A 14,964-nucleotide genomic window follows, 5' to 3' on the forward strand; every position below is an offset into this window, starting at 1 on the left:
GGAAAGCGACCAGAAAGGGCGGAACTTGGTTTGGAAAAAAACAGGTAGAATGCAAAAGGGGCATAATAGCAGAGGTGGGCATTCCATCAATATTGTCGGAATGTCCATCAATCCGTCAATGACCGACACCCAATTTGGTGACGATTGACGGGAAACTTAGCGTTGTCCATTATTGTAATCGTCAATAAATTCGGCAATCCGTCAATGTCAGACGTCCCATTTTGGTGACGGATTGACAAATGACGACTGACGGAACATTGACGGACGCCCACTTCAAGTGACGGCAACACTGATGGATGCTGACAAATGACAGATTGACGGTTCGACTTGAAATATTGACGGATTAACGATGACGGAAGAGTGTCCCGACTTTTGCCGATTGCCGAATGACGGACACTCAAAATTCATTGACCCGCCCACCTCTGCACAATAGTGGGGCAGACGTGTTCACCGCTATGCTACCGTGCTGCCGGGCAATTTCTATTTCGTCCCAAATTGTCGGTGGAAATTTGAAGTGTTGTTAGCATACCTCAGGAGACCTCAGTTCAGCTAGCATCAAAAAGTTGAATTGCATGTTGTGCCATTTTCTGACACTGATTCCAAAAGTATAAACAGGAATGGGCGTTAAAAAAATAACCTGAGATGAGAACAAGATTAAATACAGGAAGTTGAATTAAACAGTTGTCACTTGTTACCACAGTTAAAGAGCGAGTGTTTCGTTCCCAGTCACTGACGGTGTGAATGTGAGTGTGACTCTGTGTGTGTTTGTCTGTGATTACTGGTGAATACGATATGTATGTAATCTTTGTTTAGTTACTCGGGGTGTGCATCATTCCAGTAATTCAATATCTATTTTTGATAAATGGGGTCCGATGGGGTTCAAGGACGGTTCATTTTAAAGTGGAATGATTTGATTCGATTTGATTCGATTCAATATGGTGCGGCTCAGTCCGATAAAGTATGATGTAATGAGTTCCTTATTGTCATTTTACAATTTAAATGTCAGTACTGTAAAAATGGCATTTTCGTCAAAAAGATGACATATATCAGGGTTGTAACAACAACAAAATTCAATCAGAAAATTGTTTTTGATTTTAAATATGTGTATCAAAGCTAACCAAATTGAGTCATACCATTTTAAAATAAACCGGCCCGTGTATTGCGTAACATGTAACCCCGATACGTACCGTGTAATATAATATAATATTATATATATATATATATATATATATATATATATATATATATATATATATATATTATATTATATTACACCCGGATTAGTTACCATAGTGACATGATGTCAAATTAAACAAGAAACTTGTAATTGTTGTTATCGCTGAGTGTCTAGCGTCAACGGCCGGTACACCGGAACCTGCGGGTCAACTAGCGGCGGGCGACCTCTGATGAAGTCGGCAGCCTTCTCCGCTATCATGATGGTCGGAGCGTTTAGGTTGCCACTGACGACGCTCGGCATGATGGACGCGTCGACCACACGGAGGCCCTCGACGCCGAGCACGCGCGTCTGGGAGTCCACGACCGCCATCGGGTCGGAGGGCGCGCCCATTTTGCATGTGCACGACGGGTGATACGCACTGTCAGCCTTGCGGCGCACAAAGGCATCGATGTCGGCGTCGGATTGGATCTGAGGACCAGGCTGGACTTCCGCCCCCCGGAACGGGTCAAAAGCCTTTTGGGCAAAAATCTCCCGGGAGAGTTTGACGCATTCTCTGAACTCCAACACATCGACGTCTGGAAGGAGATGATGTTGGTCATCAAATATGGGATCAGTGTTGATTGCTTGTGCTGCCTAAGTGATGAGAACACACCTGTCGATAGATAATTGGGCTGCAGAATCGGGTGGTCCTGAGGGCTGGCGCTCTTTAGCTTCATCCAGCCAACACTCGTGCTTCTCATTGGTCCAACATGAACCTATGGAATTACATCACGTAATGTACATGTTCTCCAAATTTGAGGTCTGTGGAGCCCCTACGGAATTTCTTATCATGTTGGTTTTGTTTTTCTTATTATGTTTGATTCATTTAGTAGCACACCAGATGTGACCTTAAAGTGGTGTACTGTAAATGATTATTTCATGGCGGGTGCACTTTGATGACAAAGATCTCACGAGTCAGCTTCTCTGGAAGTTTCTGGGAACTCGATTTAGCTTTTCAGAGAGCAGCCGTTATTTTATTTTCCCTCTGAGCGACACGTGAGTCTCATTGCTCTCTTTTCGTGGTGTGTGTGTGTATTATCTGACCAATCATCCACCCACACTTCACTTTACAACATAAACTTACCTTCCACCCCCCCCCCCCCCAAAAAAAACCAAAATGTACCCACAGCGCACTAACCTGATAAGCTTCTATCTTTGAAGCAACCCGCCCATGGTCGATGACCTGCGAAGGCAGGAAGTGAAATTGGATGTCAGGATGTGGGACATGAGGCCGACTGCGAATAAAGCCTCCGCTCTCCAGGTGCGCTGTTGCTCCGTAACCTTGGAGATAAATGACAATAAGAGAGGGAGAACAATGAACAGTGTCATTGCCAGATTTGGAACGCTCATTTCTCACTCCATGGGGCCAATATAGTTTAATATAACAGTAACGTTATATGACTGTAGCAAGGTAAACATGTCATGTTTGTTAATACTTTGAAGAAAAAAATTTTACAGTAATCCGTCACACAAGCACGGACTGTCAGCCGCTGATCTGTATATATGCGGATCAGTGCTGTAAGCGCACACAAGACTTTTTAAAATTATTATTAATAAATAAATAAATACTTCTTTTTTTAACAACTTTTTTTCCCAAACGTGGTCTCCCCGAAGCGAATCCACGCCGCCTCTTTTTTTTTTCTTCTTCTTTTTTAGCAACTTGAGGTATGTGATTAAGAGTGACGTCTATAGAGGACGACGTAAAATTTCGTTTACTAATGGGACACACGCGACCACGGAGCCGGAGAAATATGCAAATCTTCACTTTTTAGAAAGTTTTTAAAAACCTTCGCTTGTAATGAAAAAAATCTCCGCAGACACACGTGGGAATGACAGGGCAAGCCGCAGAAAAATATCTCCAGTTTGCAAAAAACCCGGCTACGTGTATACATGGCCTCAGAGACAAAGCGTGACTGAGGTGTCAAAATTTGTGCCTAGTCATCATTTACCAACAACTATTCAAAAAGCTAATAAACAAACATTTTGATTTGTAATTGATTGCACCTTCAAAAAAGTAAAACTAAAAAAATGACAGCATTTACAAATAAGCCATCCTAGCTGTGGCTAACGCCATTATGCTAATGCTAGCTTAACTGCTGCCAGTTTGTTGAAGCTGGATAAGCACTCTTTGTGACTATTTGTCACGACTGCGCTTTCATAATTCCATGCCATTATGAATGCGAGGGACTAGTGAAGTATAGCTACATTAAAATCTTGCCAGCACCTTTAACAATAAAAAACAAAACAAATCAACTTAATACAACATGCAGCCTTCTGTCACTTTGTTGTAGTTCAATTGTGACACGGAATTAGGATTCATCAATAATTAGATTCGTTTTCATCATTTCCGCTACGGCGGTGGTCAACCTGAGTGGCTAATGCCTTTGACAGGAACTTCCTCGCCCAATATAGCCACCATTTACGTGGCCACCTGCCTACTGCTCTCATTATGCTGCTATTATCTCAATTTGTTCAATTGTCTCAGTTTTAGTCTTTTTGCAAATCAAAGTATTTTCTACTTGCATTTGGCTTCACCTGCCTTTATCTCCACCACAACATTGACACATTGTACTAAAAAAGACAATTGTAGTAGTAAGTAATTGAGTGAGTCATTTATTCATATAATTATGCACAAGTGAGTCTTACCAGTGAACACAGAGAGCCACTCCAGACCTATTTTGACCATGTGGAAAGGTTTCTGAGCTTTGTACAACGTGATGGGCTGAGTGCACCTCTGCTGGACGTACAACTCCAAATGATCCTGCAGGTTGCTCCCCACACCTGAAAAAAGAAAAGAAAAAAGTGATCGTTTCAAGCTCTGTAACGGCGCTGCCGTGTGGACGAACTACCCAAACGGTAAGAAACTTGTGCGGATACATTGAAACTGGCTTTCGTGTGGGTGGCGACCTCGTCTTTGAACGTTGTGAAATGCACCTGGTAAGTGTTGGACCACAGGGATGCCATGTTGCCGGAGCTCATCGGCGTTTCCCACACCGGAAAGCATGAGAAGCTGCGGCGAGTTGATGGCGCCGCCGCTCAGGATCACCTCTTTATCTGCAAACACCTGCAGTGTGATAACAGCTGTTTTGTGAGTTTGTAAATCGCTAAATGATTTGTATATACAGTGTGTCTTGAAAGTATTCACTGTACTTCACTTTTTCCACATTTTGTTTTAAAATCGTATTAAAAATTTGATTAACTTAATTTCACTTGTTACCATTTTATACACACACAAAAATGGATGCACAAATTTTATACACATTTTTTTATACACAAAAGTATATGAAATAAGTAAAAAAAAAAGTATTATATATATAGTAAGTCTTATTATTCATTTATTTGTTTATTTATTTATTTAATTACAAATTTTACATGAGATGTTCAGAGGAGTTGCCACGAAGCCCATGCTATAGCTAGTTTTCATGTGACGTCTCACACCGCCATGTTGGAGGTCAACGCATTGTTTAGTTCCGGTGTTTATTGCTTCTTTAAATGCACAATCCTGAAGATCAACTGCCAACATGGCGGACTTTCATACTCATGATTTCTTAGTTTGTATTTGTAATAAATTCGAAGAAAAAAAAATCCAAGACATTTTTTTTTAATTAGACTTGTCAAAATGTGGACAAAGTGAAAAGAAGTGAATACTTCCCTGGGCACTGTAGCAAATAAATGGAACTTTATCTCCCTCTGACCCGTTTTGTCTGTCCTTTCTGTACATATTCCACGCCCACAGCTCGGTGGCCATCAAACAGGATCTTGGTGGTCAGGCAGCGCACTTCTGTCTTTAGATTGGGCCGATCCAGGACTGGTCTCAAATAGGCGCTGGCTGTGCTCCACCTCTGACCTGCAAATTTTTGATGCAGTAAACATGAATATGAGTTGATAAACTGTGAAGCGGGGAAAAAACAATAATTTGTTGAGCTCCTAGTTAAAAACGTTTTCGTGGTGGCGGCGGACTATGAATCCAACGTAATACTTAAAGATCTCCAATTATAGCAGTTGTTTGGCCCCATGACCTTTAAAAATGGTCATGTCCATCCAGCCCAAGCCTTCTTGTTGGTATCCATTCATGTCTTCAGTGAACGGGTATCCCGCCTGCTGCCCTGCCTCAATAAAAGCTTTGTGAAGAGGATGGTTGGTCTTCCCCCGGGACACGTGTAGTGGGCCACTATCTCCGCGGTACCTGCAGGGAACACATTGAAGTGGTTACACAATTTGAGCATAATTAGAGTGAAATACTGGACGGACTTTAGGTTATATTTGATTTCGACCACATGTTGTTGTTGCTATACCTGTCGCCGCCCAGTTGGTGGCGCTGCGCCTTCCTGAAGTAAGGCAAGCAGCGGTCGTAATCCCAGCCGTCCGCTCCTTCCCTCTGCCACCGGTTGTAGTCTTCAGCGTGGCCGCGGATGTACACCATGGCGTTGAGCGAAGATGAGCCGCCCCAGACTCGTCCCCTCGGCCAGTACATGACCCGGTTGTCCACGTGGGCCTGAGGCAAAGTGTGGTAGGACCAGTTGTACCTGTTGGGAGAAAGATTAGTGAAATAATAGTTCAGATGGTGGGTCAAAAAAGATACATTGAGTCTAAAAAAATTTGATCATGGAAAAATTATTACAAATCCAAATGTTAAACAGCCTCCTAGAAAGGATTGTGTTATCTCATATTTATATTACACTAGAGTCTAGTGTAATATAAATATGAGATAACACAATCCAGTGACTAGACACTTTCATAATAGCCTATATCATATTTATATCATACTTCAATATGACTAACTGATATTTGTAACCCAGCAAAAGATACATCCAGTTTTTACTTCTATTGTGGTATGCACTTTCGTTTTGCATGCGGGTCAGAAGTTGTCAGGGATACCAAAATAATCAGTCCATACCATATTGCATTTTGGAACCCCCGTGTAAGGAAAAACATTGATAGAGATGTTTATTCAATTGGTTAGGATGTGACAATGAGTCATGTTGCTATGATGTCACACTGTTCATGCCGCCGATGTTATCACCACCCGGCCTACTTCGCCTCTACTGGAAACACAAGCCGGATCAAGATTCATCATCACCAGTGTTGCCACAAATACATTACATTGGAAATGTCATTAAGTTACTTTATGGATTACTTGATTTTTAAAGTCACTAAATTACATTACGCGTTACTTTATTACTTACTTTCTGCTTAACATAAAAATGACAACTGGTTTTGTCAACACATTATTGTACATTATGGGAAGTGAATGTTGTAAGATGAATGTTTAAGCATAATGTTTTTATTCAAAATAATTATTTATTAAGATTTTGAAATTTAACATAAATTATATATATATATATATTAGGGGTCGGGGTGTGAATTCCCTAGTAGCTTGCGATTTGATCTGTATCACGATTCATAGGTCACGATTCGCTGATAACAGGACTTGGCATACGAGTGATGTCACTCCCAGCCGATGATTGGGCATAGATGACATCATCTGTTATGATTCACGTTACATAGATACAAGTCTTTTCCCTGTACTTCTTTCTCGTTCCAAAATCTAGAGTTGTTTTTGTCTACCTTTTGCCTTTTGTAACATATTAGATGACTAGTTACTCAAAATGGCCGCAATGATTGAATAACGTGTTAATAATGCGTTACTGGCATCACCGATCACCAAACCATGATTAACTGAAATCGTACAACTTGGAATGTATGTAATAACTGACTAGCGTACTTGTCGTCACAAAGGTTGTAGGTGAGGGCAGCTGGCATGTGGATCTTCCATGACAAGCGTACGCTGCCAAGCAACAGGTCTTTCGGCCCGGCTTCCAACAACAAGACGGATTCCTGGGCATCCTCCGTGAGGCGGTTGGCGAGAACGCAGCCTGCCGACCCCGCCCCAACGATGACATAACTGTACGATTTCTGATGGGCTGCAGACGATTCTGAAGATGATGACGCTGGACTCCGAAGAGGGTCTGTGGTACTGACACATCTGTAATGGTGGGTGACAAGACCAGGGCGGCGGGTCCTCAGAACGGACTGATGATCAGGCAAACGGGTAAAGAAGCTCCTGCCGTATGCTGACCATCTCCCGCTCATAACGTGTCTGGCGCCAGCGAGGCCAGGCATGACCAAACACAACATCCTGCTTCTCGCTGGGTTCTTTTCATGTATCGGTCAGATGTCTGTGGAAGACAGCAAACATTGGAGCAATGATTCTCAAAGTGTGATACAACTAGTGATACAGGCTCCCTCTTGTGGTATGCAAAAGAATCACTCAATGAAATATTCAAACTTTGTATAATGTTTGTACAGTGACTTCAACTTTTTTTTAAAATCAGTACAGTACATTTTCCTATATTTAAGCGCAGTGTTCAAACGTGCAGAATAGTAATAATAATAAAACCTTCTTTTTTTTAATAACACTGTGCCTACTTTGCTACTGTATTTCACTGATGGTCATTATGGTGATATTTGAAAGTATTAGGCAACACATGTAAACAGACATTGACTAAAACAGTACGGTCTAGAGAAAAAAACAATATGGACAAACTATGTATGGGATGACTGTTTCGTGTAACACATTATTAATGAATGAATGTCTTCTTTTTTTTAAATGCAAGTGCACTGTATAAAACATCTCTTTTTTTTCCAGGTTAATGAGTTCTTGGAGGTGGCACTTCTCAATGAAATTGTAGGAGTGGAAAAAGTTGGAAGCCAGCAACCAATAAATAGTCAACTCAATTCCATGTCCAAAAAACAAAACAAAAACACATGTGCGGTTGAACATGCGTGAGACCCAAAACCAGAACTGCTCAACTCTTAGGCAGATGGGCTCGCCACTATTGCTCCATTTGACATTTAGACAATAAAATTTGTGGGAAAGTAAGACCTTATTACATTTTGTACATGACCTTATTAAGCTTCTGACCTAGATGGTCACTCATTAATTTCACAGGTAACAAATGTTTAACTCTGTCTGCTCTTGTTTGGATCGAAACAGGATTTGATAATGTCCTTTGCTGGACTAGTTCTTAAAGCAAAAGCTACAACAGTCCGTTTTAATCTTTCACTGATGGGTGAATGATATTCTCAAGTGCATATAGACAGTGGCACATGTGTGTCATATCATATAACCAGTTTACAATTTCAACTTCAATTCAGCCAGCAGCTTCAAATGTCAAGTTAGTCTATTTATGAATAGGAAAGTTGTGGGGGAAAGGAAAGAAAAAACACAGTTCAGTATTTCATTAGTTAAAAAAAAAAAAAGAATGTGTACACATAGAGTCCAATTTCGCAACATTTAGCTTATCAGTGTCTGGGTTCATTGTGTGTTTCTTATTGGCTGACCTATTTAGAATTTAAGACATACACTTTAAAATAAATAAAATGCATACCATTCGAAACCATGTGAATTAGGCTTTATATATATTCAATGATTCGCAAAAGTTGTTGTGTGACTTATTAGTTTGACGGCCAAAGGCTCGCATGCAGCAGAAATTAAAAGTGTCCAGTGGAGCACCAGAAGCGCCTCAATCCCACAAGGTTAGGGTCAGCATGCAAAATCACGCCAGTGTCACGCATGACAAACAGACAGTAATCAAATCCGAGCAGTTGCAGAAATAAACGAGCAGCCACCTTACCGTTTGCAAGGCGAGCGGAGCACACGCCAGAGCGCCTCGAGTGGGCGGGGTCTAGAACCGAATCAGCGGACTGCCCTTTCTCTCCACGCGTATAAGAAAAGAGAGAACATCTCAAATGGTGTGTGTCCACACTTTAAGTCATGCGGAGGCTTCAGCTGTTTGTCTTCTTTTACCTTTGCGCTCTGGTGACGTCAAACGACATTGTAAGTTGCCTTACTTTTTGGATTGCTCCATGACAGGTGTATTAAAATGATATCAAAAAAATAATAATGAGCCACATTGTGTTGTGTCTTTACAGAAAGTGAAGTGTCAAGAAAATTATGGTATGTATGTTTTATTTTTCTTCTATGTGAGCAAAAAAAAAAAGGGGGGTTAATGATAAATGTTTTACTACCACTTGCAATTCTCATTTTATTCGGTGAAATGCTTCATATTGACTTCTTTCTGCCTCATATTGAATTCTTAAGCAAAGCCATATGGAAATATCTATAAATCTTGCTTCTCCAAATTGTTTGCTTGTGTGTCATGTTTCACATTCCTCCATGTAGCTGCTGTTCTTTTTTATTTTATTTTATTTTTTTAAAGAATACTTACCCCAATTTTTTTTTTCATCTCTCAACATACTGTACGGTGTCCTTGAGTGCCAAGAAAGGCACCTCTAAATATAATGGATTATTACTATTATTATTATTACTTAATTCCGTTTTTGTGCAGAATTAATCATAATTATTTTCCAATGCATTAATTACAATATAATCAACATATAGTGTTACATCACTTCAACGGTGAAATAAAATGTCACTTAGGTAACAGTCGCACCATGTCAACAGAGTTACTCAGATTCTTTATTTTTTCATGGTTATGTCACCTGTTTCTGTTTGCATGGCCACTTGTCGCTATAGGAATATTGTTGTTAAGACATCAGTCATAACTGGCCAATAGGTCAATTACTAAGTGCTTTTATTCCAGTCACATCCACTCGACTAGGCTGTTTGAATGACAATCTAGGCCAGGGTCTGACCATGGTGGGGTTGCATGGCATAGCAAAGATTGTCATTGTGTTAAAATTTTTAAAAAAGTAAACCATAAATGCAGATTCAGAGTGGGTGCCTTAATTTTGTGATTTTTTTTAATCAGTTCTCAGTATTAAATGTATGAAATACAAAATCTAGGCTGGCAATATCAGATTGCCTCTCCTTGTTAGTGGCATGTCTTAACTGTAAATGGAATAGAACCCCATATGTAACTTCTAACATGCATGCGTTGTTCTGTTTACTTTGATTTAAAGCTTGTTGTGACCTAAGAGTTTTGCACAAAGTAATGATCTGTTCATGCTTTTTGACGAACATATTAAAACTGTACATGTTCTTGCTTTTTACATAACTACGCATATAAAAAAAATACCCCCATTTGAATAATATTTTTAATATTTTCTCCGCCAATAACTTTTCTGGACAGAATTTCTAGGCGCAGCCGAAGCATTGAGGGTCTCCGTTTTGGTGGCCTCAGCATTGCATCTCTGCTTTTTGCAGATGATGTGGTGCTGCTGGCTTCATCAAGCTGTGATCTCCAACTCTCAATGGAGCGGTTCGCAGACGAGTGTGAAGCGGTTGGGATGAAGATCAGTACCTCAGAATCCGAGACCATGGTCCTCAGTTAGAAAAGGGTGCCCTCTCCGGGTCGGGGATGAGATCCTGCCTCTAATGGAGGAGTTCAAGTATCTTGGGGTCTTGTTTACGAGAGAGGGTAGGATGGAACGGGAGATCAGTGTAGCGTCTGATGTGATGCGGACTCTGTATCGGTCCGTTGTGGTGAAGGAGGAGCTGAGTCGAAAGGCAAAGCTCTCGATTTACCAGTCAATCTATGTTTCTGCCCTCACCTATGGTCACTAGCTGTGGGTCGTGATCAAAAGAAAAAGCTCCCGGATACAAGCGGCCGTAATGAGTTTCCTCCGCAGGGTGTCCGGGCTCTCCCTTAGAGATAGGGTGAGAAGCTCGGTCATCCGGGAGGGACTCAGGGACGAGCTGCTACTTCTCCGCGTGGAGAGGAGCCAGTTGAGGTGGCTCGGGTATCTGGTTCGGATGCTTCCTGGATGCCTCCCTGGAGAAGTCCCACCGGCGGGAGGCCCCGGGGACGACCTAGGACACGCTAGAGAGACTATGTCTCTCGGCTGGCCTGGGAACGCCTTGGGATCCCGCTGGAGGAGTTGGTTGAAGTGGCTGGGGACAGGGAAGTCCGTGCTTCCCTGCTAAAACTGCTGATCTAGTTTTGAGAAAGTGTGACAGATATTATTGAATGCATAAAATAGAATTGTCTCTTTCTCCAGATTTTCCCACCTCAAGTGAGAACAGTCCGTCTCTGTTGGCAAATTTGAAAGTTGAGCTGGTAAAAGTGTCAGGAATAGACATGATCAACGTAAGCTGGGCTATCAACATTGATGGTAAGACTCATTGAGTTGCTTTTTGACTTAATAATAATCCCTTGTTGCATGATATGAAGACGAGGTAATTGGACCATGCACATTCAAAGTGAAGTTTTATAAATTAAGGTGAACTTCAACATGCAATAAGCCATAATTCATCGATGTGAAATTGAGTATACTTTGCTCTCCAAACTCTTTGTTGAAATCTGATGCATCTCTGCCATTTCTTGTCTCTGTGCAGCTAGTGTAAAATATCTGACTGGCACACGCATTAGGGGGATGGAAGTCTACCTCTGTGAATACTTTCCACCTTTCTCTGAAATGAACCTCACTGGGATACATCAGGTATTACAGCACAGATCAATTTACTGAGTAATTGTGAAGTTTGAATGTTGTGATCAACTCGTGGATTCCTTAAAAACTTATTATTATAGTAGTCTACATCTGCTGCCACAATATCAAAGAATGTGTGCCTCTCCTGCGCTGAATTTAAAGGGAATGAGCCAGTCGGCTTTGGTCACTCCCACAACGTCGCAAGCACACCTTTCGCCTGCCTACAAAAATAACAAAAGAAAGAAAACTTTACCCATGCACACAGTTAGACTATACTTTGCACTAGACCTGGGCACAAAAATACAGCTCTTAATCTGTTCGGTCAATAGCACTGTGCGTGTGCAAGCACTTATTGTTTGTAAAAGAGATGTGAAAGTTGCAAAAATTATATTTACAGTGTCAGCGTGTTTTCCGCCTGTCCCATTTAGAAATGGTTTCATTACTTAGTGAATGAAAACTATGGCTCCACGATCCAAGTGGCCAACCTTCCTTTGTCGCCACTGGGGAGCGGCTTTTCTTATAAATTTGCAAAAATCGTCACCACTCAACCCACTCGGAGTAAGTACACCTCTATCCACTACAACAACACTGTAACACTTTGAAATGATGACAAAAGTACAAAAGAAAAGGATGTTGTCATTGTGCGGCAACAGACCAGTGGCGTGCGTGGGAAGCACAGTAGATGACCGGGATGCCGCATTCATCTATTGTGAATCGGAAACAGAATGACACCAATTTTCAGCATTTTTGGTGGGCTTGGTGTAGAGACGGCCGTTCAGTAACACAGCAAGACACTTCACACACATTGCCTCCAGTGCTACTCACACTGGTGTATGGAAGGTGCGAATGTTTGGTGGTGGTCGGAGGGGCCGTAGGCGTACATTGGCAGCCACGCTTCTGTCAGCCTGCCCCACTTAAGTAGCCACCTCAGTGTGAATGTGTGAGTGCATGAATAATATATCCATTCCATTGTGAAGCGTCTTTGAGTGTCTATAAATCCAATGCATTATTATTATGTCCACCCATTCCCATATGGATTACTGGGGCAACTGCCTCACACACCCGGGACAAACAACCAAATGGCAAAAATTATTTGGCCTCCTAAATAAAGGCCAAAGTATCAGAGCATGGCATCCAGATTGTGCAATAAAAAGTTTGAGGTTAATGGGTGAGGTGGTGGCGGGGCCTTTCATTGGTGTAGGTGGGTCAAGCTATTAAGTCAATCATTTATTATTCTTTGACTTGCAAGGACACAAAACCGAACTGATCCGTGGAATTTATATATATTTATATAAATAGAATAATAATTCAAAAGATAATACAATAATAATAAGAATAATTAGTTGTGAATAATATACACTGTTAATTATTACTCCAAGGCATAATAAATTGGAATTTCAGAACCGTTCCTCCCCTTATATATATATATATATATAATTAATTGATATACATACTGGTATTTATTTATGTTAATCATGCATAGTTTACACATATTTGTTGTAAACGCAGCACACATTCGTTTCAGCATTTGAGATTTTTTTTTTCTTCAGGTCCCGCACCAGAGCCGACTAATTATCCAACAGGTGAGGAATCTGAAAACCATGTATACATAATGATACAAATAATAGTGATGATGATGATGATGATGATGATGAAGACCATGAACAAATGTGAGATATATATCATTCCAGTTGACATCACAGATATTGCTCCAGGAAACCACCTCACAGGTATCACACAAAATAGTTTGTAAAATCTTTTTATTGCATATTGTGCCGGAATGAGTATTTTTTTTGTGATTTTGCATTTGTTCACTGGTTCAGATCCTAACAACAACTTCACCAGCATATTGGTGAACATTTATTTAGGACTGGCTGCTTTGATGATCCTAACTTCTGGATATGTTATATGTAAGTTGAAAATCTCAAAACCGAAATTTTCACAATTGGATTGTACACATCAAGAATAAACACACCACCACACCCAATATTACACATTTTGTTTGCTGTGTAATAAGTGACTTACTTTTGATACAGACAAAAAATATGGGACAAACATATCAGTGGGGTTTAAAAGGTTACCGACCTCAGCTGAAGTTCCCGCCCATGTCTTGTTGGTGTACCCCCCTGAGAATGGAGCTTTCCAAAAGGCTGTGATGGCGTTGGCAGAATTCCTGCAGAAGCACGGAGGCTGCAGCGTTGCGATTGACGTGTGGCAGCAGAGCAGGATTGCACACGTCGGTCCCATGCGCTGGCTGGCTGAACAAGTCAAATCTGCACAGCATGTCCTCATCATCTGCCCATCGGTAAGGCCTACAATATATGTTTAGGCTGAATACAGAATTATGATGCAAGTGGCATGTTGTATCTGTAACGGGAATTTGGATGTTTTCCCTGTACTTATGTGGGTTTTCTTACGGGTACTCTGGAATGATGATGAATGATTTGACATTATTTACTTTCATTACAGTCAAGCCATCCTTCTTCCGTCCCCATCTCCACCACCACGGGGGGAACCTCGATACCAGCTGCCGCTCACGACCTTTACCCTCTGATCCTCAACATGGTGGCAAGCCACGCTAAGAGTGCTCGTGAGCTCGATAAGTTCTGGGTGCTGCAGCTAGGCGGTCAGCAAGGGAAGAGGTCTGGTAACCTGGCTCCAGAACTGAAGGCATGCAAGCTTTTTTGCTTACTGAAAGATCTGAAGAAACTGTGCCGCAGTCTGCACACTCAAAGACCTGATGGTAAAACAAGATTGACGCTTGTCTTTGGACCTGGAGTAATCGACGATAGGTGTAAGAGTATGGTGAAGTTAAGAGACTCTATTGAAAAACTAAATGGACGTTGTTTATTGATTTGCAGAGAGGCAGTGTCGGTCAATTCTGTGATTACCTCAGTTTGAATACTTTCTTTGAAATATTATAGTAATGTGAAGAATCCATATAGTTAAGTAACCCTATAGAATTATAAGACAATACAAATTATGTATTTGTTAAAGTCAAGTATAGAATATAGTACTCATGTTTTATTTAAATATGCACCTATTTATTCTGAATCTGAGAGTTTTTATTGTGTGGGGCTAGCTACAATATGTGTCTGGCTGCAATTAGTAAACATACATAATACATTAAAAATACATATTACATGCAATTAAATAAAATAATAAAGATACCATCTGTACCAGAATTGCTATTTTTAAGTACTGTACAGTATGAACAATACGAAGAGCAAGTGTTGTATCATTCCGTAAACTGGATAATACGTTATTTTAGGCGAAGTATGCATGCGTTAATGTTTGTGTTAATGTTTTTTCAATAAAGTTGGTTGAGACGGGCCCCTTGTGCTTTTTTTCCGGGG

General features: G+C 40.9%; 2 protein-coding genes across 3 annotated transcripts; one reads left to right on the forward strand and one right to left on the reverse strand.

Moving 5' to 3' along the window:
* Nucleotides 1-1,230: 1,230 nt before the first annotated feature.
* chdh (choline dehydrogenase) lies at nt 1,231-8,992 on the reverse strand. Its single transcript, XM_086068937.1, has 10 exons — nt 8,854-8,992; nt 6,942-7,395; nt 5,512-5,742; nt 5,236-5,402; nt 4,912-5,063; nt 4,151-4,280; nt 3,863-3,997; nt 2,355-2,497; nt 1,830-1,932; nt 1,231-1,752 (listed from the first exon to the last, which is right to left on the reverse strand). Exons 2-10 carry the CDS (start codon nt 7,352-7,354, stop codon nt 1,334-1,336), a joined length of 1,893 nt encoding a protein of 630 aa, XP_085925063.1. The 5' UTR covers nt 7,355-7,395; nt 8,854-8,992; the 3' UTR covers nt 1,231-1,333.
* il17rb (interleukin 17 receptor B) lies at nt 8,837-14,940 on the forward strand. 2 transcript variants are annotated; one of them, XM_086068942.1, is made up of 10 exons: nt 8,837-9,056; nt 9,152-9,176; nt 11,180-11,293; nt 11,517-11,620; nt 12,037-12,166; nt 13,159-13,191; nt 13,300-13,338; nt 13,432-13,518; nt 13,645-13,913; nt 14,078-14,940. In XM_086068942.1, exons 1-10 carry the CDS (start codon nt 8,994-8,996, stop codon nt 14,507-14,509), a joined length of 1,296 nt encoding a protein of 431 aa, XP_085925068.1. In that variant the 5' UTR covers nt 8,837-8,993; the 3' UTR covers nt 14,510-14,940. The 2 variants fall into 2 exon arrangements, with proteins under 2 accessions (XP_085925068.1, XP_085925067.1); XM_086068941.1 differs by having other exon boundaries at nt 13,300-13,337; nt 13,425-13,518.
* Nucleotides 14,941-14,964: the final 24 nt, after the last annotated feature.

Source organism: Leptonotus elevatus, chromosome 2, assembly GCF_054856555.1.
Source record: "Leptonotus elevatus isolate MCC_2025b chromosome 2, RoL_Lele_1.0, whole genome shotgun sequence".
In the NCBI taxonomy this organism is placed as follows: domain Eukaryota; kingdom Metazoa; phylum Chordata; class Actinopteri; order Syngnathiformes; family Syngnathidae; genus Leptonotus; species Leptonotus elevatus.

What these genes read in the sequence shown, in the direction of transcription:
- chdh (XM_086068937.1), bottom strand. Translation starts at nt 7,354, where the DNA reads ATGTTGTGTTTGGTCATGCCTGGCCTCGCTGGCGCCAGACACGTTATG. An exon ending in CACCAACTGGGCGGCGACAG is followed by an intron (nt 5,403 to 5,511) that starts GTATAGCAACAA and finishes TGTTCCCTGCAG; the next exon opens with GTACCGCGGAGATAGTGGCC. An exon ending in GCCCAATTATCTATCGACAG is followed by an intron (nt 1,753 to 1,829) that starts GTGTGTTCTCAT and finishes ATCTCCTTCCAG; the next exon opens with ACGTCGATGTGTTGGAGTTC.
- il17rb (XM_086068941.1), top strand. Translation starts at nt 8,994, where the DNA reads ATGCGGAGGCTTCAGCTGTTTGTCTTCTTTTACCTTTGCGCTCTGGTG. An exon ending in TGGTGACGTCAAACGACATT is followed by an intron (nt 9,057 to 9,151) that starts GTAAGTTGCCTT and finishes GTGTCTTTACAG; the next exon opens with AAAGTGAAGTGTCAAGAAAA. An exon ending in TCCTCATCATCTGCCCATCG is followed by an intron (nt 13,914 to 14,077) that starts GTAAGGCCTACA and finishes CTTTCATTACAG; the next exon opens with TCAAGCCATCCTTCTTCCGT.